This window comes from Trichoderma aggressivum (genome assembly GCF_033847375.1).
Source record: "Trichoderma aggressivum f. europaeum strain CBS 100526 chromosome Unknown scaffold_001, whole genome shotgun sequence".
Taxonomy (NCBI): Eukaryota; Fungi; Ascomycota; class Sordariomycetes; order Hypocreales; family Hypocreaceae; genus Trichoderma; species Trichoderma aggressivum.
The window spans coordinates 739,748-761,070 of record NW_026946367.1 but is presented as its reverse complement, the minus strand read 5'-3'; the positions used below and the strand labels follow the sequence as shown (position 1 = coordinate 761,070).

General features: G+C 53.6%; 6 protein-coding genes across 6 annotated transcripts; all 6 read right to left on the bottom strand.

The window, feature by feature from the left end:
• Positions 1-287: 287 nt before the first annotated feature.
• On the bottom strand, positions 288-819 carry Triagg1_162 (uncharacterized protein; the record flags this gene model as incomplete). Its single annotated transcript, XM_062896620.1, has 2 exons — positions 288-456; positions 512-819. 2 exons carry the CDS (start codon positions 817-819, stop codon positions 288-290), a joined length of 477 nt encoding a protein of 158 aa, XP_062760512.1.
• A 6,969-nt stretch (positions 820-7,788) lies between these two features.
• Positions 7,789-8,849, bottom strand: Triagg1_161 (uncharacterized protein; the record flags this gene model as incomplete). The annotated part of the gene is made up of 3 exons (XM_062896609.1): positions 7,789-7,981; positions 8,305-8,501; positions 8,634-8,849. 3 exons carry the CDS (start codon positions 8,847-8,849, stop codon positions 7,789-7,791), a joined length of 606 nt encoding a protein of 201 aa, XP_062760511.1.
• Positions 8,850-10,108: 1,259 nt separating this feature from the next.
• Triagg1_160 (uncharacterized protein) lies at positions 10,109-13,247 on the bottom strand (the record flags this gene model as incomplete). The annotated part of the gene is made up of 3 exons (XM_062896598.1): positions 10,109-12,007; positions 12,099-12,242; positions 12,324-13,247. 3 exons carry the CDS (start codon positions 13,245-13,247, stop codon positions 10,109-10,111), a joined length of 2,967 nt encoding a protein of 988 aa, XP_062760510.1.
• A 973-nt stretch (positions 13,248-14,220) lies between these two features.
• On the bottom strand, positions 14,221-15,969 carry Triagg1_159 (uncharacterized protein; the record flags this gene model as incomplete). The annotated part of the gene is made up of 1 exon (XM_062896587.1): positions 14,221-15,969. The coding sequence occupies one exon, from the start codon at positions 15,967-15,969 to the stop codon at positions 14,221-14,223; it is 1,749 nt and encodes a 582-aa protein (XP_062760509.1).
• A 590-nt stretch (positions 15,970-16,559) lies between these two features.
• On the bottom strand, positions 16,560-17,943 carry Triagg1_158 (uncharacterized protein; the record flags this gene model as incomplete). The annotated part of the gene is made up of 2 exons (XM_062896576.1): positions 16,560-17,211; positions 17,297-17,943. 2 exons carry the CDS (start codon positions 17,941-17,943, stop codon positions 16,560-16,562), a joined length of 1,299 nt encoding a protein of 432 aa, XP_062760508.1.
• A 1,512-nt stretch (positions 17,944-19,455) lies between these two features.
• On the bottom strand, positions 19,456-20,268 carry Triagg1_156 (uncharacterized protein; the record flags this gene model as incomplete). Its single annotated transcript, XM_062896564.1, has 1 exon — positions 19,456-20,268. The coding sequence occupies one exon, from the start codon at positions 20,266-20,268 to the stop codon at positions 19,456-19,458; it is 813 nt and encodes a 270-aa protein (XP_062760506.1).
• Between the last annotated feature and the right edge of the window lie 1,055 nt (positions 20,269-21,323).

Genomic DNA, 21,323 nt, shown 5'->3' with positions numbered 1-21,323 from the left:
AGTCCAATGCTCCTTTTTAGAAAGAAAAATGAAAAAAATGACCGAAGCGCCATCGTTTTCGTGGCGCGATATGTTGAACCGGCCCGCGTGTTGTAGGATAGAGGGTCGAAATCTAGATTGGTTGGTATAAGAGGATACTGCCGGCATCGATTATGCCATCCCGAGCAGTGATTAATCCAAGCTCATCATGGGTCAGCTGGACCCGCATGGAAAATGGTGCTCTGTTGAAAAGAGAATGAAGAAAAAAGAGGAGACGGGTGTTTGTTCGTCCCTCCATCGAGGCCGGTTTACTTCTTGCCTCGGCTCCCCGTCGCCGTGATCTTGCTGGTGCTCATCAAGTCACCAATGTATTTCTGAAGAAACTTGTTGTTGTTGTCGAGCTTGTCGTGCTCCTCCCGCACAGCCTCGATGCGGTTGAAGATGGTGAGGAGAGACTCTTGCAAAGCCTTGGCATGCCTACGGGTCGGTGGTTAGCGGTCGTACTCTACAGGCCAACAAGTCGTGCACTCACTTTCTCAACTCCTCGCGCGCCTCCTTGCCCAGGTTTTCTAGGTCTTCGTTTGTCCTTCGGGGGCTCATGGCTCGAACGTCGTCCGGTCCAAAGTGCGAGTCTACGGGGCCGACGGCCGAGCTGTCGCGAGGGACAACCAAGGGGCCGCTGCTTTTTCGACTCGGCAGGCGGGGGCGGGTGGGAATGGGCTGGTGAATAATGGGCTCGTTCTGATCCGAGGGAGTTGTGGAAGCCGAGGAGTCGGAGCGCTCGATGGGGTGGATATGGCTAGCAGAGCCAATGGAGTGAGTATCGTGGTCGTCGGACATGGTGTTTGGTTTGATTTGAAGCGGATTATTAAGGATGCCTTGACGTGTGTCGCCAATGGGGAATTAGTTGAACGAGTCGGGCGGCAACTGGCCAAGTCTCTCTTGCTTGCTCGGGGCTGCCGTCGACGGTGGTAGGTAAAGGACAAGTGCCTCGTCTGGTGTGTCGTCTGGTTTAGTCTAGTGTGCCTTGTAGTCTGTTGTCGGCAGTCTGTCGTCCAAAATCGTGTCGGGAATGAGTCTTTTTTTTTTCTTTCCCTCCTTGAGTCAACCTTGCAATGCCCAACACGCAATGCAAACACGGAACAAGAAGGTGGCCAAGATAAACAGCAGCAGCCGCTACTCCTTTTGCAAGCGAGAGAAGAAAAGCGAATGCAGATGGTGAAAAAGAAGGCAGAGTACGGAGTACAACGAAGGAGAAACAAAGCGGGAGGAACAAGTTGGAAGAAGAAAACAAAGTAACAATCCGGTTAGGCGGCAACCACACACACTTTGGTGAAGACGAGTTTAAAAAAGGAAGAAGGAAAGTGGTTTGTGTCGAGACGATCTTGGGGGGGGGGAGGTGATTTGTGCGAACTGCTCGTGACAAGTCGAATGGGCCCCTCGTGTACTCGGCGGCTCAGTCAGCGTGGAGATGCGTCGATGCGCTGGCGAGATCGTGCGAGAGAAGAAGAAAAAAAATGTGAAAAGTGAAATGCGAAAGCGTTGTATTGGCGGAGAGGAGAAGCTGGTGGTGGAGAGAGACGGTGGATAAGGTATGTATGTGGTGTATGAGTATGAGTATGTATGTGTGAGGATAAGAATCAAGGCGAGGCAGAGTCGAGTCGACGGCGAGAAAAATCGGGCTGGTGGGCGAATGAATCAGGACAGCCGCGGTCCTTTTAGCGGTCAGCCCCCGAAAGACAAGGTGATGATGATCTGCTATAGCGTCGGGCGGTGGTACCAGTAGCGCTCAGGTGCAAGGACGGACGGGTGTCTGTTTAGGCCTGGGCGTCTCGTCTCGTTCTCGTGCTGCGTGTCAGGCAGATCTCCTGGTGCTGGTGCCGGTGCTGGTGCTGGGATGACAGCTAAAAACAGCAAGGTGGTCTGGTTTAGCTGGTTGACGATCTTTGTCAAAGTGTCGTTTCCAGCTCGCGAATCGAGGGAGCAGAGAGGGCGGCGAGGCTAGAAGCAGAAACAGAAGTCCAGGTTGGCGCTAGCAAATCCCAAGGGGCCTTTTCTTCTTTCTTTCTTTTTTTTTTTGTTTCTTTCGAGGGTCCTCTCGTACTGTAATCTTCTTTTCCCTTTCTTCTCCTGCTTTTCCTTGGACCTTTGCGTGTGGGAGGGGGGTGCAAAGGGAAATGGCAGAGGGCAAAGGGAAGATCTCGACGTCGATTGGGATGCCCGCGCTGTCGACAAAAAAAGTATTCGATGTGCGGTACCGTACAGTGCAGTCCGGGAACACGAAAAGGCAGCAGAGGGAAAAGATTCTCGCCGGCCCGCTCTTTAGTGACAGGGACGCTCTTGGGATGGCAACACGCACTGTCTGGCCCGGAGGAGGAATATTATCAGGACGGAGTATATGTAGTAGTAGCAACCAGAAAAGGGGAGTGTGTGAGTGTCTGGTCTCTGTTTGTCTGTCTGTCTGTCTCTCTGTCAGATACCTAGGACAGGACAACCCAGTCCGAGTACAAGTAGGTTCACTTTCACTTGACACAGCAGCACTTCAGGCGGTGAATTGGCCATTGGGAAAGGGAATCGGGGGGGTGGAGAGACCAGGCCAGACCAGGCCAGACCAGGACCAGGGCGGCCAGGGTTGCCAGAAGCAGTTGAGAGGAGTTGGGTCCCAACTTGCCATGACTCCCATGTCGATGAGGACCCTTTGAGCGAAATGGGTTACGCAAGACGGAGACTGGACTGGTTGCCAGGCCGGAGGGAGGTACTCGATGGAGACACGGAGACAGGTAGCGGGTACATTTGGATGGGAACTTGGGTGCTTCCATCTCCATCGCAGCGTCTTCGGCCTATCTCTAGGTACCTTGGTAGAGCTCTCAGCCGCTCACTGTATTGGGCATGCTCCATGCGGGTAGATTCCATCCAATGTCTGTTGCTACCTTACTCTTTGCTCTTGGCCATCATTACCTGTACCTTTAGTAGTAGTAGGTAGGTAAGTGCCAACAAACTTATAGAACATTACAGTGTTGTGTCGTGCAATCTCTACCAAGCGGTACTCAGTCAGTCTAGTATAAGCCTCCCGTGGATGGCAATTGTTGCCACGGGTACGGAGGCACACCAGGCATTTGCCATGCATGCACGCACTGACACGTACTGACGTATACAGAGAGATTCTGGTATGTGCACATGTGCGTCTGCAGCCTCACTCCGGAGTACCAGTACAGGCAGCACGAGTACCGGGTACCTTCTTGCAAGTACACACCCCTGCTCGCTCCGCCCCCTGTTCGGTTGGTTCTGTTCGCAATTCCCGCCAAGCACGCCCGTGCGAGAACCTGTCGACTGGTACTGGGTACCGGCAGCCCATACTCGTAGGACAAGCACCCGCACGCACACATGGCGCATTTGGAAATATGGATATGGATGGATGGATGCCCTTCTGCTTCTTCACATCGTGCTGTACGTGTACACCCCCGGAGCTGCCACCGCGACCCTGAATGGGGGGCTAGGCAAAACCCTGAGTACCTACCTACCTTAATAAAAACAAATAAAGACACAGTAAAGTCAGAACGAGCAATAAGGATAAAAACGGGCAGCGAGGGGTGGGAGGGAGTGCCAGATCGGTCATGTCCCCTTTCACTCTCGCAGCCCTCTAGCATGGCCATCCCGGTCCCCTGCTCCCGGGGCCCTTTTCTTCTGCCCTTTCCCCTCCCCACGATATACAAGTAGCTGGTGATGGACCATTTCAGAGGCTCGATGCTGTGCTGCTTGTCCCTACTCGTACTGCACTGTAGTGCCTTTGCTTTGCAGAAGCCATTGTTATGTATCGTACCGCAGTGCCGTGCATGTACTGTACAGTAGGTATTCATACCAGACAGAGCACGATACCGACTAAGTGCGTGGGTACTACCTAGGTAGCAGTGCCAGATGGGCCAAGGATCTCCGAGTACAGTAGCGCTGCTTGCTGTAGATATTTCCCAGCGTCAGCCGTGATAGCGCCATGCAACCCGAGACCGGCTGGGTGGGCTACGACTACATGTATTCTGCATGTCCGGGAGGGAAAAGGGAAAAAATAAAGAACACCAAAGAATGAATGAATGAAAAATAAACACCAACGCAAGGGACGGAAAGCGAAGGGGAAAACACATGGCTCTGCATCTGTCAACGTCTCGGAAGGCTGCACGTCGGCTGCGAAACCTGGCGATGGGGTGGTTATGGATTGATTATGGTATCCATTGAATGGATTACGGGTTCCGCGAGATGGGGATTCGGACGGAGCAGCCCGTCCGGCGGTCCCTATCTCGACAGCTGTGGACGTCCATACTCCGTACCTGCTCCAATATTGCTCACTGCTCACCTAAGGAGTACCAAGTGCCTATTCACATCAATCTCTGCTAGACCATCCAAGCTGACCATCCAAGCTTTGCCATCTGGCGCCCAGGGAGTTGCCAAACGAAGCCGTCTTGTCTGGTTGTCTGCCTTAGCTCTGATACCTGATACCTGATACCTGATACCTGATACCTGACACTCTGACACAGGGCCGCGTTGTGTTGTGTTGTGTTGTGTTGTGTTGTGTTGTGTTGTGTTGTGTTGCGTTGTGGACAAATGCGAGGTCGGGTGTCATCAGCAACGCTTCTGGCTGAGGCGCCACGCCAGAACCGCGGTGGCGGGGCCTCACAATTTGGAAAAAAGAAGATCAATGCCAGTGACGCCATAGCAGAGACCCCTTAAGAGGTGCCAGCAAAGACATCCACATTGTACCCAGTACCAGCCATCGCTGCTGGGGGCGCCGGCATGGCACGTGTTACCCCCGGAGAGGCACGTCTTCGCACGGTAGAGCATCGCCATAGTAGCTGCAACAAATACAGTGCCTTTATAGATGTGACAGCACGGTACTGCGGATACCCGCCGGGAGCAGCCAGTAGCAGATACACGACAGGCGCTCAATCCCTGGCCCTCCTAAAGCACAACCCATGCCTCCGTCACCATCGCCAAAGTACCAAAGTACCAGTGGACTCGGCTGCCCTCCCCACTTTCTCGTCCTGCGCAGTCCGATTTTTTCTCTCTTCTTCTCATCCATCCCCTCTCTGGCAGATTAGCTTGCCTGCCCGAGGGCCTTGTCAGAAGACGGTTGGACAGATATGCTGCCATCCATTACGAGCTTCACGAGTGATCAGCGCTGTTTCTGCGCCAGGTAGAGCACCAAGAATGCACCAATACCAAGGGCGGCCTCGGCGGCAGTGCTCACCCCAGACAAGGCCCTTGGCATCTAACTGCAATGCTCTGTTCCGTTCTGCCCTGCCTGGCTTGGCTTCCCGCGCAAATCTCACAGCTCGCTCACCTCGATTAGTTTCCCAACGTCATGCCCTGACTCATTACTAATCCGCTGCCCAAGGTTCAGGGTCGATGGGATAGTGCCATGGTGGGCATCCGCTTCAACTACGCGACTCCTAGCTCCCCGGAGTGCTCCGTAATCTGGCAAATTTTCTCTACCTCCACTCTGCACGACGCGATAAAAGACACCGGTCAACCGCGGCGTCGCAGCCGGTGATGCTGGTCTCCATCCCGCGCGTCAAGAAGGGGGGTGGACTGGCATTGAAGCCTTGAGGGAAACGACGTGATGGAGCGTGAGGCGCCTCTTTTGCTCCTCAACCCCTGCCCGGAATCGAGTTGGTGCCTCACCCAACGCTCTTGGAAACGAGCCTTGCCCGGACAGGCAATCTCCCAGAAAATGAGCTTGACGTCGGCCCCGCCTGATGTCATGGATCGGCCGCCCTCGTCCAACAGAAATGCCCAAAGCCGCCGCTCCACCACTCCCGCCCCAACCGCTTCATGGAGCGCCAGAGCCTGCGTGACTCGCAAACCCCTCGCTGCCACGGAGCTCTCTCCCAAGGTACACAGTGCGCCGTCTACCCGCTGCAACTTGTTTCCGGCGTCACAAGTCCTTTTCAGCCACGAGCTGCATCCGAAATCGTGAGCTGCCTTCCCTTATTGATGCCAAAGATTCAGCTGTTCGCCCCGTCACTATCGTGTCCGCCTCACCTCAAGGGCTAACGTGACTTGATGGCAGACCAGGTTCGCCTCGGCACTCATCATGAGTCCCGTTTGCAGTTCGTCAGGGTTCACGAGCGATGCCGTCTAAGCTGGATGCCTCACGCCAGCTATGGGGGTGCGAGCACATCAGACGCCCTGGCCCCGAGACACCTTCCCAAACCATAGCTCAGACTTCTTACGGGGGTGTCTTTTTTTTCCTTCTCTTCTTTAATTCTTTTTTCTTTTTTTTTCTTTTTTTGCCTTCTTTCTTTTTTAAGAAACGATGGGGACATCCTATCCGCAGCTATTTGATGCCTGACGCTGCGCTTGTTGATTATGCCTCACTCATCACCGGCTGCCTGCTTGCCTAGCCGCCAAGCATACAGACAGTAAACTGCTGTTACCATTCTCTCCACCGCGGCACCGCCGTCGTGATGATTGCTGCGGATCATTTACTTCGTCTGCCTGTTCGTTCGTGATGCTCAGTTTCGCTTTCCGTTGCCAGCCCCGTCGCCGGTATGTCTCTTTCGTATTAGCCCAGGGCTCTCTCCTGAGCCATGCCGCCATCATGCTTCAGTCCTACTTTTTAATCACGGCTCGCCAAACAGCCCTCTACGGATCGACAAACCTTGGGTGAACCGCCGTGTGTACCTTTGTGTCCAATCAGGTAATGCTCGTACAACCAACAAACGCTGGTTTTCCCCTCATAGTGTTTGTTGATCGGCCACCTCCACCCACCTCTTCTCACAGTCTCTTAGACGACAAGCTGCGCGCCGTGGTTCGGCTTCCCATTGATCCTCACCGAAAGCACAGCCCTAGTTGTCGTTCCCGCCTATCAAACCCTAGACTTCCCCATCGTCATACAAACAGCTAGAGAGGCGTGCAAGCACAGCATCCTTTTTGGCGGTCCTCGTGACAATGGCCAGTCTATGCGGTGGAACCACACAAGAAAAGTCTTGTTTCAGCGACTCTTTGGCGGCGGCTCTGCCCACGTCTCGCTTTGCTGACTGTTACTAAGTCACCTTGTTGCTTTCGCCATGGACTGGGCATCGGCTTGCCTGAAGAGCTCATGGTATCCATTCAACTGAGGCTTACTCCGTACAGCTGGTTGAATAACTCGTCAAGCTCGTGACGCTCGTGGTACGACTGCCAAGGCCTCTTGGATGCCGGCTTCCCTTCATCATCTGGTCAAGCAGCACTAGCTGCCGCAAGTTGATGTCCGGCTCGTTGCCCGTCCGAATGGTGTCCGGGGGGGCCGGCTCTCATCTGCCCTGGAGAAGAGCAAAACAAGCGACAAGCTGAAAATCTTATTTGACTGACTGTGTCCAGACTGTGGTCCCGTCTCAAGCCACGTCCTGTTGAGCCATCCCGCCCGCCCTTGCTGGTTTGTTAGTGTGTGGCCTGGGATAGGTTAGGGTCAACGTTGTACTACGGGCCGTTTACAATCCATCGTGTAACGCAAGAGCTGTCGTCGGTTCGCGATGAGAGGTCGCCCTCTTAGCTGCTGGACCACTTTCCAAAGGTTACCTGCATACGCCCACAGCTCTAACCATCCGCGATTGGCCTACAGGGTTGTGATGGAGGCAGGAAGCATGCACGACGATAACAGTCACACTGCCCAGTCACCATCAAGGGGCTACCGGCAGCAAACCAAGGGGTTCGTAGGTGAGGGCCGTGTCGGCGCTTGACAATGGCTACGGTCCACAGCCACATGCTGCGTGCCTATCTGGTGAAACGAGAATGTGAAAAGAGGTGAGGTGAGGAAAACCCCGGATGGCTTGCCGTCCATTATTCCTTCCAACCATCACCAGCACCCCTCATCCAGTTCAGACCGACCAGCTGTAGCTGATGCTTCTTGACAAACGTGACTGGATCGAATGAGCGTCTTTGTACAAATTCCTCGCCTCCAACATCCTCTTTCGTGAGAACCAAGCCGTGGGGCTCGCGGAAGAGCAAGAACAGATACCGGTGTGGTTGAGAACTTTGCACGACATATCTCGCTTAGTAATTCGTACGACAATTCCATATTTTCGAAAATGTGCAGAGGAAAAGCAGAACGAGAGGATATGAATGGAGCCCATTTGGTTCTCGGCTAAGGGGAGAGCCGGGTGCCACATGATAGGGGCAGCCATCAAGAGACAAATCCACTCTCCTACATTACCACCCACCTCACGGAATCGGACGACGGAGTAATAGGTAAGATAGGACGCGGGCAGAAGAAGCAAGGAGGGGGTGGGCTGCAGCATGACAGGACAAAAGGGCAGAACCTAGTTGGAAGAGACAAAGAGGAGAAAAACGACTTACTCATCCTTGGGTCCCGGGGCGAGATACTCTGTGAGAGGCTGCTTCGTCTGGGCGACAACGCCGTCCGCCTGGGCCAATGGCTTCAATCCTGGCAGAACCCAATGGCGCCAAAAGGCAAACTTGGGGTCATCTGGCGTGGGTGCATCGGGATCGACAAGGAGCAGCATATAAGATGCGTCTCCCGATGAATCCCCAGCCTATATATATGTGTGTGTGATGGAAATCGTCAGGACTCTAGCTCAACAACTCCATAGAAACAACTTTAAAAACAAAATGGAGTAGATACGATATGCCTCGCACGAAGAAATAAAACCAGTACTGGTACTAACCTCGGCATCAAACGAGACAAAGGGAGCCAGCTTGACCTCGTTGACTCGAAACAGATTACCCAACTCGACATCCCGTCCGCCGAATGAGATGCCCAGTCGAGTGGCCGGCTTAAAGTCCCCGGGGATGAGTGCCTCTGCAGAACCAGGCACAAGGTTTGCCTCGGCCAGGGAAGTTGACAGCGCTTGCGCAAGGTCGTCGAGGGGTGTTGCCGCCATGGCCCTGAAAGAGAGGTGGTCTGGCTTGGATTGGGCTTGTAAGCGAGAGAAATTCCGAGATCCCCGGGAAGAAACTGGTCGCAGGAGATTATGACGGGGGAGGGATGAAGCTGGTCAAACAATAATACAGTGACGGGGGGAGAGAAGCAACTCAAGGATAGGCCGAAACTTGATAGGATATGAGAGGACGTGCGACGTGAGGAAACAGGGAGGGTAAAAGGATGAATGAGGTTTTGACTGTTTTTTGCGTGCCCCCCCGCGATATTAAGGTGACGGGAAAGACGATGTGGTTTTAGTCTTGAAGATCGGGCTTGGCGATATCTGACTGGTGGAATAATTGGCTCTCTCCTTGACGCGGAATGCTAAGTACTATTCAGATTGGTCTTTTACAACGCACACACACACACACACATACACAAGAAAGAAAAAGGCCAACGGAAATTTACTACGAGAGGTAGTTGGAGAGTTGTTGCCCATTGGCTATGCTGAAATGACGAGCGTACGTTGATTGAGCCGCACATGAGAAACCCCGTGTCAGAAGAGAGAGGGGCTCCGTTACTCCAGATCCCGTCTATCCTACCGAATTGCTGTGCTCCTCTCGGATTGGCAAATTTCGAATTCTCAACTTTTTTTTTCTATCTGAGTCAGATTAACAGTGTCACCTACCTGTCCCGGGTGTTATTTTACTCTTTCACATTCGGAGCACAAGGGAGGGTTTAAAGTTGACAGGCGTCGACTGGCTGGGGTGATGTGGCCTATTATTAGAGCCCTATTCTTTGGCGGCAGAGTCTTTTTTTTTTTATTACATCCGATGGATGGGATATGATATATAATGTACAGTACGGAGTACAGGTGATAAACATGCATTGCAGTCGTCCTATCCGGATGGAGCTTACAGGCACACCCTGAAAGCGACAAGTCAACATCACAGGACACAGGCAAGGGGGAAGCCGATACCGGACATGACTGATGATAGTATCGCATCTTGTCTCAGCTTGCAGAAAGGAAATATTTTTTTTGTATGAAAAGTGAAATACTACTCCGTATCAGGCGCTGTCTCCACATGGGGAAAATCTGGGGTCTACCTTTTCTACACTGCCGGAGACACATCCGTTGTAATAAGTAAGGGGGGAACGGTGTAGAGTGTAGTCAAAATGGTGCATCTACACCACTTTGCTTGCTACGTCGACGAAGTAAACGCTTAGACTAAATACACCAAAACATCGTTTTCAAGCTTGCTACGTCGACGGAGTAAATGCTTAGACTAAATACACCAAAACATCGTTTGCAAATATGTCAAGTGCCGGTTCCGTACACGGCCCATTGGCAACACACTCCATTACCTTTACAGCACGCAGAAAGGCAACCCAGACAAAGTAAAGCTCAGCAGGTGACCCCAAGAAATCGCTGAGGAAATCCGAAATAGAGTTGGCCAACCTGCGGGCATGCATATCACCACTGCCAAGGTTCCAAAGTTCCTTCCGGGTGTCCATAATCTCGTCGAAGAACCTAACCCACGTCTCCTCAACGATGGCGGGGGTGATGATAATCAGGTTCGACTTGCCCTTTGAAATGCTGTCTGTCGTAGCGGCACAAGAAAGCCAAAAGTCGATGGACGCTAGCTCCAAGATGCGATGTCGCTCCAGGACCTGAGATGCTGTGCTTGTTTCTACAGTGGACATGCGAGCTTTGTGTACGGAGTTTAAAAGCGTCAGTTGTGGCAGGCGTTCGTCTTCCTTGAATGCAGAGTGTCGGACGAGCGAGTGCGTTGCCAGGCCTCTGACTCCGCCCCGCGCATTTATCGCGTACGGGGGCCAAGTATGTTGGCCCTCTCTGAGGTGAAGCCACAAATCTTCCAAGATTAAGGGGCCGGGAAACTCGGCGTAGATGATCTCGTTGCTGTTGCTGTCAACGGCCGACCGATTCGCCTTGGGCTGCGCCAACCGAACCGTTTGTGACAAGCCAGCGAGACCGATATCTACCAGCATGCCAAGGACGTCGATGCCGAAATTATACCAGCCCCCTCCCCACGGTGTCGCCCAGCACCCAAGTTCAATGTCAATCTGGGACGCCCAGTAAAAGGTGAGCTTTGGCGGTTCCGGGTTGACCCAGCGCGTTTTGCTCGAGGCATAGGCCCTTGTCTGTTTGTACCGCCAATTGCGCTCCGAGCCGGGGCTACTTTCACGGTGGCGGCTGGCGCTGCTAGAGTCCTCGTACCTACTTGAATTCTCTCTGCGGAACCGGGGACGGAAGTCGGGACGGGGACGGAGGACGGGGCTGGGACTTGTAGAGCCACCGTTCCTATTTTCTCTGTGAACCCGGGGAGGGGAGAAACGGCGGCGGATGCGGATGTTGGGGCTTCTAGAGCCACCGCTCCTCTCCTCTCTGCGGAACCGGGAAGAGGAACGGCTGCTGAAGCTGGGGCTACTGGAGTCACCGTTGCTGTAGTCTTCAACTGTCGGGCGTCGATATTGCATTCGAACTGGTGATGGTCTCTCAAGTACGCGTACTCTCGACCCGTTGATCCAAGATTCTCCAGGAACCCCGTCTTCCACCCCTGTCAGCGCAGGGTGCTTCATTGCATTCCACAAATCTTGTATTCGTATTAGTGCAGTTTGATTCGCTGGATCCATAAAGCCTCGACTACTAGGAAAGTATCCATCCCTCTCCATCGTATTTTGCACTTGTGGAAATAGGTCCAGAGATATATCTCTGCCGGGTTCAGGCGAGTCGGCACGTGTGATACTCTCTGTCGGGTCGGTATGTATAATGCTCTCTGGCGAGTCGGCATGTGTAATACTCTCTGCCGGGTTGGCACATACAATGCTCTCTGCTGGGTCGGTATAGATAACACTCCCTGCTGGATCGGCATATGTAATGCTCTCTAGCGGGTTGGTATGTATAATGCTCTCTACTGGGTTATTATGTATGATGCTCTCTGCCGAGTGGGCATGTGTAATGCTCTCTGCCGATTCGGCCAGATAGGCCTCGGTCAGACTAGCTGAGCCCTCTAGAGCCCTAGTTGCATATTCTGTGATGTTATCTGTGTCTGAACGGATCTGTTGGTCTGTCCTTTCTTTGATAATAGGCTCCTGGGAAGGTGACTTGAGATGCGACGCTGTTGCAAGTGGCCATGGGTGGTAGTCCCCTTCAGCAATCTTCAAAAATATTTTAAACAGAAGTTAGCCAATTGAATCACTTCTGGTGTCCTTTCAAGGGGCCCAGGTATTGGATGTCTATGCATCTTACCTTGAAAATAGTTTTCAAATGGCCTTTACGCACAACCTTGAGCAGGGGTTTCCATGACTTGGGGGCCACCGCCTTGTTCTCTGGGCCAAGGATGATGTAAGGAGCTGTTGCGATGCCTTTGCTTTCGAGAAACTGCACCAAATCCTATCACGCGACACTATGAGTCAGTACCAGCCCCGGTTCAAGACAAGAAAGCATCGGTGAGTGAAACACTTGATAACTCACTCGCCATGTTGAACATTCATCTGCAGGCACAGTGTGTTCTTTCCCTTCGAGATCGACAAACTTGAGTTGTAATTCTCCTGCTTCTTCCCCCTTCCCTCTCGTATCACTATCCTCAAATATAAGTGGGATTCGTGTGGAATTCGTGCGCCATCTCATCATGGCGGACGCATGAGATCGCCTTTTCGGCCCATCAAATTGTTGGTTGGCAACAGATGCGATACCGATGAGCCGACGGAGCCAAGATTTACTGATATCGCCCGTCTTAGGTCCTTTGATGTGGGGTGTTGTCGAAAACGCGGAGAAATGAATGAGGCGGCCGAGGATCGGGTGGTCACTACTCTTGATGAAGCCAAACGGCCCGCTCATCTCGATATAGTCGTCGTTGGCTTCCTGAATGTTCATGCCGATCATCAAACCAAGAGCGATGATATCCCGCAGGCTCACTTGCATGGGCACCACCGGGATATCGGCGGGGAGCCGGTCCGCATCGCCAGCCATGAGGCCGACGCGGACGGCAGAGGGACAGACATGGCTGACTTGCCTTGCAAATGCGACCCAACAAGCTTCAGAGTGGTTGTGTATTGCACTCTCCGTGTCCGTATTTACAGAAGGGGGATCAAAGGGGGCCGGTAAGGTGGTTATTCGATGGGTGGGAAACTGTCGTGCATTGCCCGGCTTTTCCCAGTACTCGGTGGGTATGAAGATGTTGGGCACGTCGAAGACGATGCGGAATCGAATCTGGCGCCAGAGAAAGACACGACGGCCGGCATAGCCAGGCATGGGCCCCCAAACCGACCTTTCGCATTTCTTCATATCCTGTGCCGTAGCGGCGTATTGCTGCGCGGCTTGGGCGAGTGCAACAACCAAGGCGAGCAATGCAGCTGCCAGAGCCGCCCACGCCGCCATAGTCCCCGAATCCGCCATGATTGCAAGAGGTTAGAGGCAACGTTGTATGATAGAATGGAAAGCAATATTCTAAAGTATTCTAAGGAAAAGGATCGATTAAAAGGCACGATGTGAGTCAAGGCCAGCCTACATTTTGAGGTGTGTCACGATAAATCCCACAGCCTCGTGCGGCTGAAAGGACTGTTAGGCAGGACATATTACCTGCAGTACAGCCCACATACCCTATGAAACCACAGAACTGCGTCTTCAGAGAAGAATTTCCAGTTCCCAAAGTTGTTGGCTAGGTGTTGGATTATGAAGCTAAAGAAACTCCGTCTACAAAACGTCAAGATGGTCGATCTACCCAACCATTTTCACGTAAATCTGTAGCTAAGCATACTTTATCCAGGACGGGTATGCAAGCCAATTCACCGTATCGATTCAAGAATATATTACAATCCACATCTCATAGTAGAACAAGTGTTTGTTTGATGTGGCTACGCGTGCTTCAATCTTTCATCCTCCCGGGACCCACGCCGGGCCCTTTGGGCACATCTCGAAGTTTTGGGCTTGTGGTCTGGGGAATCCTGGTTCCCCAGGTGGGGCCTATCTCGAGAGGGCAACTGAGGATTTGAATCGGGGCATTACTCGTGTTGGCGATATCGGATGTAGAGTAGTACCTTTGTTTCCTACGCCCCTGCTCTCCTACATGCGATATCTGATTTAGAATCGTGGCAGAACTGCGGACTGATGAGGTCCACAGAGTGTCTGTCTTGGGGAGTTTGAAACAAGACATGCCGAGACGGTTGATTCGTCTGCCGGGTACCCCATTTCTCCTACTGATAAAGTACATATGTACTGCTATCCCTATCCATGTGCAGGCATTTATATATACACTCCTGTCTCATCACACAGTACCTAGACATCGTCATATCATCATCATTTTTTGTCGTCATCAAGTCATCAGTCATGCAGACCGGTCTGAGAATGTGCTGTCCAGCAGCCACCGTCCTCACAAGTCTTCAAACTCAAACTTGACAAGAAGCGTACAATCCGTCTCCTTGCCCTTGAGGTCCATCATCCTGATAAAGGTCCACCCGGGAGAGGCATACGACAGGCGAACGGCCACGGCGGCGAACTTTGGGTTCCTGGCAAAGCTGTCGTCGCTCTTGATGAGCATGCGCAAGAAGACTAGCTCGTTGTCCTCGTACTCCCACTCCAGCGTCTCGTCCCAGACCGGGTCCGTGGCGTGCGGGTTCTCGCCACGGTGGAGGAACCCCAGCTTGTGGTGCTTGTAGGGCGACGTCTTTCGCTTGGGGGGCTCTTCATTGCCGGCGTCGAGTGGGCTGTAGAGCGTACACGTCAGGTACGGCTTGATCGAGTCTCGCTCCCTGTCCTCGTGGAGAGGCACGTCGGTGGCTCCGGCGACGTGGACGCGCAGCCTCCTCATCCGACCCGTGGCGAGACGGCCGTCGCCGCCGGCGCGCAGGGCCGCAGGCTTGAGGATGTAGCCGGCAGAACCGTTGAACAGCGCATCGTTGAGCTGGTTGCTGGTGCTAAAGGTCTGCCAGTTGAGGGCGCAGATCTGGGCGCCGATGCCCCAGAACTTGACGGGATGGAGGTTGGACGAGGAGATGCGGGTGCCCTTGGGGAAGACACGCATGAGGTGGCGGGCGTTGTGACGGGCGATGGGGACGGCGTGCCGGGGGAGGTGCGAGGACAAGCCAGACTCGGACACGTTGATGAGGTGGTGATGCGGGCCGTTGACCAGCTGCCCAGGATCATACCACGAGTTGTCCTTGGGTTTCACCGACTGAGCGTAGACTCCCAGCTCGGCTAGCTCTGGGACGATGAGAGTGGAGGAGGATGACGCCGCCTGCTTCTTGTCCTTGTAGGCGCGGCGGGCCAGCCTCTCGCCTTCGTCATCCGTCTGGTCGTCGCTGGAGTCGCCGCTGTCCGAGGCCTCGTCGGGCAGATGGAACTCGACAATGACGGAAATTTTGGGACCCAGATCGTCGAGCGTCACATGTTCACCGCTTCCCTGTTGCTCGCGGGTGCCTTTGCGTCGAACCGGCTCGCTTATGAGGCGGTGACCAAAGACTTGCCTCATGATGTGGACGAGACGGAGCTGCCCGCGCGGCCCGCAGTGGTTTTCCAGCGACAGCAGGATGGGGGACGCGGGATCGCCAGCCTGGCCCGCGGCGAAGTGGCCGGCGGCCTGCTCGCGGTCGTAGACGTCGCGGATCGCCTCGCACACGGAGCGGAAGGGGATGTGCGACACGAGCGTGTAGCCGTGCGTCACCTTGGGCTCGTCGTCGTTGTCCGGGTCGTCCCACGCGTCAATCTCGACGCACCGCGAGCCCGTCGTCAGCGCCGTCTCGTACGCCGACACGGACGACTTGCCGTACAGCTGGTTGGCCAGCAGGTACGTGTTGTGGCTGGAGCTGACAAAGTACTCGGGCAGAGGGTATCGCGGGTCGAGCAGCTGCGCCGGCGCCTCGAAGCTGCGCCGGCCGAGCAGCTCGCGCAGGGCCGGCGGCGAGTCGCGCGAGTCGAGGCCGGCGTCGCGCTCCGAGAGGACGTCGTTGGAGACGAGAAACGATCGCAGGGCGTGGCTGACTCTCAGCTGGGCCTTGTTGTGGTCGGATTTGCGCGAGAGGTGGCCGGGCTCGGGGGCGATGAAGTCGCCTTTGTCGTCGTCGTCGTCGTAGTTTTGCTTGAACGGGTTGAGGCCGGCTAGGCGGGATGTGATGTCGGCCATCTTCTTCTGTTATTTATACTGAGATGAGTGAGGTGGGGTCGTGAGAGGTGAGTGAGTGTGAGCCGTGGCGTGATTATTCAAGCTTGATGCTCGACACGACGCTGAATCGCCGGTTCAAGACTATGGTTTTGAGATTTGGTTGATCCAAGAGGTGAAATGCTATAGATGATCCTGAATTCGATGATTATAATCGTGTAAATGAGATTGATGTTGGGTCATAAAGGTGTCGAGTTGGTGTTTGAGCTTTATCATGGCGGGGTAAATGCCATTAGCATAGCCACTCTCATCATCAGACCAGCAAATGCAATGCGCCGCCTAGTCATGGATCCCATTTTGACGCATGGACCGAGTTTGGCTATAAGTTCAAATCTGAGAGTAGTAATTTGAAGGGAGTGGCTGAACATTGTAAACTTTGATGGTATAACAAGCGCAGGATCTAAGATCAGATCGGGAATCTTTGTCGTAGGGTAACTCAAACACAACTCTAATAATACAGGTAGGTACCTAGCTTGCACGACATTTGCGCGGAACAGACATGTACGCGTATAAATCAAATGGTATAATCAACTCTGGAGAACTCTCTACCAAGGCTAGAACCTGTATAACACCCAGTTGTCCTCGCCTACAATGCTCTTGTAGCCGCCTTCTCCCATCGTGCAGATGATCGGCATGTTCAAGTCTTTATTGCCCAGCCAGACCCAGTACCCTTCACCGTGGCCAGAGCCCTTGAGCGGCCTCCAGTGCCGCTCATATTGACCGCGGTGAGCCTGCTCTACCGGGTCGTTGTTCTGAAGGGCCCTGTCTCTCTGGCTCCTATACAGCGAGCTCGGGATGCCGAGCGAAAAGCCCCGTCGCACGTCCGGCTCGAGCCCCAAGACGAAGTCGTCCACGGGGTGCAGTATCTCGTCGAGTCTGTCGATGTTGTTGTCCCAGCGGGTGGAGCCGTTGACCGTCTTGGTCGGGTATATGTGTCCTTGGAGGGAGATGTGCGCCCTTCTGAGGGCGGGAAACGTGGTCGGGATGGCGTCGAGGAATGCGTGGAAGCTGGCCATGTCTGAGAGCGGCGGCTTGACGACTTCGGGGTGGGTGCTGGGGAACGGCGCAAAGTCCCACAGGAGCTCCACTGACGTGATGCTGGAGAGGCGCTGCGGGAGGAGGATGGAGGTGAGGCTGAGGATCATTTCCTTGCTGGCTGTGTGGATTGTGTTTGTGGAGTATAAGACATCGATGCCCTCGAGATAGCTGGCGCAGGAGGAGCAACAGTTAGTAAGTGGGAAAGCTTGATATGCTTGATAGATATATGTGTGTGTATGTGTAAACGACTCACGCTTGCCGACAGCTGCAAAGCCATCCCATCGCTCCTATTTGGCACTTTGTTGGGAACTCGCCAGGCCAGCAAAGACAGGTCGCGTGCCACGGCGACTGGCCGAATCGACAGTAATCCTCCCCGGGCTGGACCTCGTCTTCGGGACGGCGACGAGCTGGTCCGTTCCGATGGCAGACGGAGCTTCGCCAGGCCCATTCCTTTGGTAGCGAGTCGTCTAGCCTGAGATTCCTCATATCGCATGTGTGATGGCCGTTGAAGTTGACGTTGAAATTTCCATGCGCTCGGCCATTCTTCTTCATCATCTCTTCCGTCTGCTCTTCTGGAGGCTGCGGCGGGTGGTCATAGATGAGGTCCATGTGAATCGTCTGGCCGCCAAAGGCTTCCACCAGGATCTTGCGCCGGATTTCGACGGGCAGCTTGGTGAAGAAGGAGCTGTTTGCGGTGGCGGCATTGCAGGCGGCGATGAGGCTCTCGCGGGACGGGGCGGGCGTGAGCGTTCCTCTGCGCCGAGAGGGCAGCGTTGGGTGAGGCGGGATCGGAGGAGCTTCTATCAGCAGCCTCGTGGCCAGCGAGACGGCGCCTCGCTGCTTCTTGCTGCTCCTTGCGACGCGTCGGCGCCGGAACCAGCTGATGAGGGCGTTTGGCATCGTCGACGATGTTCCGGGGGGGGCTATTTTTGCCGTGGGTTTCTTGGTTCGGAGCTCAGCCTATGGTGAAGCATCGGACAGTTTTGGGTTCGCCACGAGCTTGCCATGAGGAAATTAGGCATTAGGCTCCCCTGCATCATGCGCAGTTGATGCGATTCGCTTCCGATTAGTCGTCACATGTTTGTTGATTTTGCCCGTTCAGCTCGGAGGGCAGGGATTGGGTTTATGCGCAGGATCACATGTGTACATGTAGCTAGAGCGCCTTGGCAAGATCGGAAGCTGGACGGGGGAGCGTTGCTTTAAGAGGCTGGTGTCAAATTGTTTTTACTGCTTCTTTTCTCTCTCTCTCTGTGCTTGTCACTGCATTTTTGATCAAACTGACAATTCTTGTCTTGTCTGGCTACTGACAGCGGGTGACCGGGGGTTTCGCTGTTGTGTGTTGTTTTGGGTACCAACAGCATTCATAGAACTTGTTGGACTTGCAGCCCAAAAAATACCCACCAGCTAACAAAATAAAAATAAAAATAAATTAAAAAAAAAATCACTGCCTCGAAACCAAGGCGCCAACGCGACCCACTCTGGACGACCCGCTACCTATTTTAGAAAATTTTCAATGTTTCAATCTTTTTTCCCTTTTTCTCTTCTTCTTCTTCTTCATGAACAACGCAAATAACAACGTTCGGGTTCTTCCACCACTTGACAAAAGTACCTAGTACGAGGTGCGCTTTCGAGCGTCTGCTCACGACTGCTGGGGACCTGAGGAACGAAAACGGAGAAGAAAGCGAGCAATCTTGGGTGCGGTGCTCCCCTACCAAAATGGAGAGGACCGCAATGATTGAGCGTACATGCATGTGTCGTATTACCACCGGTGATTGGATGTTGTAGATGTAAGCTGATTGATGCTTTGTGCAGAACGATGGGAGTTGAACCTGTTGATTCTCACGGGGTGACATTGTTGCGGCTTGCGGCATGTCTTGTCGGATGGCTGAGCCCTGAGTCGTATTTCCCTGATGGCATTCTGCATGTCGTATATCGTTGACAGACTTCATCAATGAGTATCCATACTGCTCTTTTCCCCTACGAATTTACATGCTCTCTTTGCACAAGTGTCAGAGTTCATGTCTCTACGGCGGAATTTTCACCAAGTGGACGAAACTGCATCAAACTCATTGCATCATTCGTTTTTTTGTACGAGGTAAACTATATTACACAACATGAAACCCATAACCATCGTAATCATACCATGCCGGACTGGTCCATGACGACCCAGGCGTGAGGTGTTTATATACCCAATAATAACGGAAATTCGTTTCTTGAGAGAACCGGCTCCCGCCTTCATTATATCAAATTCGTTTCAGGAGAAGTGAAGAAGAAGTGCATCCATGTTGCACATCATTTACTGACTGGTGATGCACTCCGTTGATGTTCTGCAGATGGCATGTCAGCAATCTTTGGGTCAGGAGGTCGAAATGGAGAGGGGAGGGAGGGGACAAACATTTACGACTCGGACATCTAGTACATGCCCTCGATGGCGCTGCGAGCCACGTCCTGGATGAGCTCAACATCGCGCTTGGCCTTCCAGCAGGGCTGGCCAATGCGGTAGCACCACTTCTTCTCGGGAGTCTCCTCCTCGACGTCTCGCTTCTCATCGCCCTCGAGGGTGGCTGCAAGGACGGCCTCGGCGACACGCTTGGCCTTCCAGCAGTCTCCGCCGTTCTGGAAGCACGCGCGCTTCTCCTCGGAGACCTCGTCGCTTCGCTTGGGGATCCAGCAAGGCTCGCCGATGCGGTAGCACCATCGCTTCTCCTCCTGGACTTCGACTTCGCGCTTCTCCTCCTGGACTTCAGCGTCACCTCGCTTGGGGATCCAGCAAGGCTCGCCGATGCGGTAGCACCATCGCTTCTTCTCCTGGATCTCGGCCTGGCGCTTCTCCTCCTGGACTTGGGCTTCGTCTCGCTTGGGGATCCAGCAAGGCATTCCGATGCGGAAGCACCATCGCCTGTCCATCTTGACTTCGACGTCGCGCTTGCCGGGGGCAGTCTCGGTTCCGTTCTGGAGGAAGGCAGTGGGATCCTCGGAGGCGTAGAGGATCAGGGTGGAGAGCTGGTCAAGGCCCTGGATGGCGGACAGAGCAACATCGTTGGGGATGCCCTGGTGCTCGGAGCGAGATTCGAGACCGCCCACGGACTGGATAGCGCTGACGAAGGCCTCGGCCGAACGCTTGATCTTCCAGCAGGGCTCGCCGATGCGGTAGCACCAAGGCTCGGGGTTGGGGGCAGCGAGAGCTGCGGAAGCGAGGACGCCAACGGTGGCGAGGAACTTCATGTTGGATAATGGATGATGGATCTCCGTGGGAGCCAAAGAGAAGAAGAAAGTCGTGGTTTGAAGACAAGAGACTGGCCCGCAGATGGAGAAGAAGGGGAGAGAGATGGAAGAGATGTGAACATTGCAAGGATATATATGTTCCAACTCCGGGTCTGGGGAAGATGCTCTCACTCTCCGCATGTTCTAGACGAAAGCTCAGATCATCGGAGTTGCAAAGTGAAAAGAAAGTCCACTTTCCGTTATTGACCGGCGTTATTGATGGTGCTTGTCAATAAGCCTCTCCGACGCTTTGCTGAAGTGGACCGCTTTCTTCAGTGCACAGGGGCTGGCCATGTCCGATGTTCAGTTGGACTCGAGGATGTTGGTGGAAAGAGACGCTGTTAGTCAACTCCATGAAGAAAGTTTGTTCAACAGACGGCTTTCGTTGTTGTGGATGATTGAGGCTGTAGTCGGTGTGGGTTGTTTCAGGGATATCGGTAAACACGTGAGGTTGGGTGTATGCAGCTGGATATTACAACGGTTTCTTCCCATCTTTGCCAAGAGAATGCCATGAAATCTTCAGTCATTCTTCATGCAACAGACTCACCCCGGGTGCATTGGCGTCAAAGATCATCACCAGGTACCAGCGCAGCCTCGGCCGCCCCTATTGAGCCATTGAGCCATTGAGGCTGAAAAGGCGGCTGTGCCTGAAACCCACAAAATTACGAGACGAAACGAGTTCGAATAGGTTTTACCGCCTGAATACGCTGCTTGTACTGTAATAAGGCAAGTAGATGCAGTAAACTCAATTGCCAGCAAACATATTGCTGGGAAAAGGTGAAGTCCGCGCCCCTTATTGAGGGCTGGCCTATTGACACCCGAATCGGGTAATTGACTTGGGTCGAGACAACGCGCCACAATTGACCGCTTGCTGCGCGGTGCTTGGCCTATGCAAAAATGAATTGTTGTTTTAAGTTGCAGCATTTAATGCAAATTCAGCTGATGTTTATTCATAAAAGATCCCAATTCGATATGTAATGCACGCCTCCAGTACTCACTCAGTCGTGGCGGTAAGT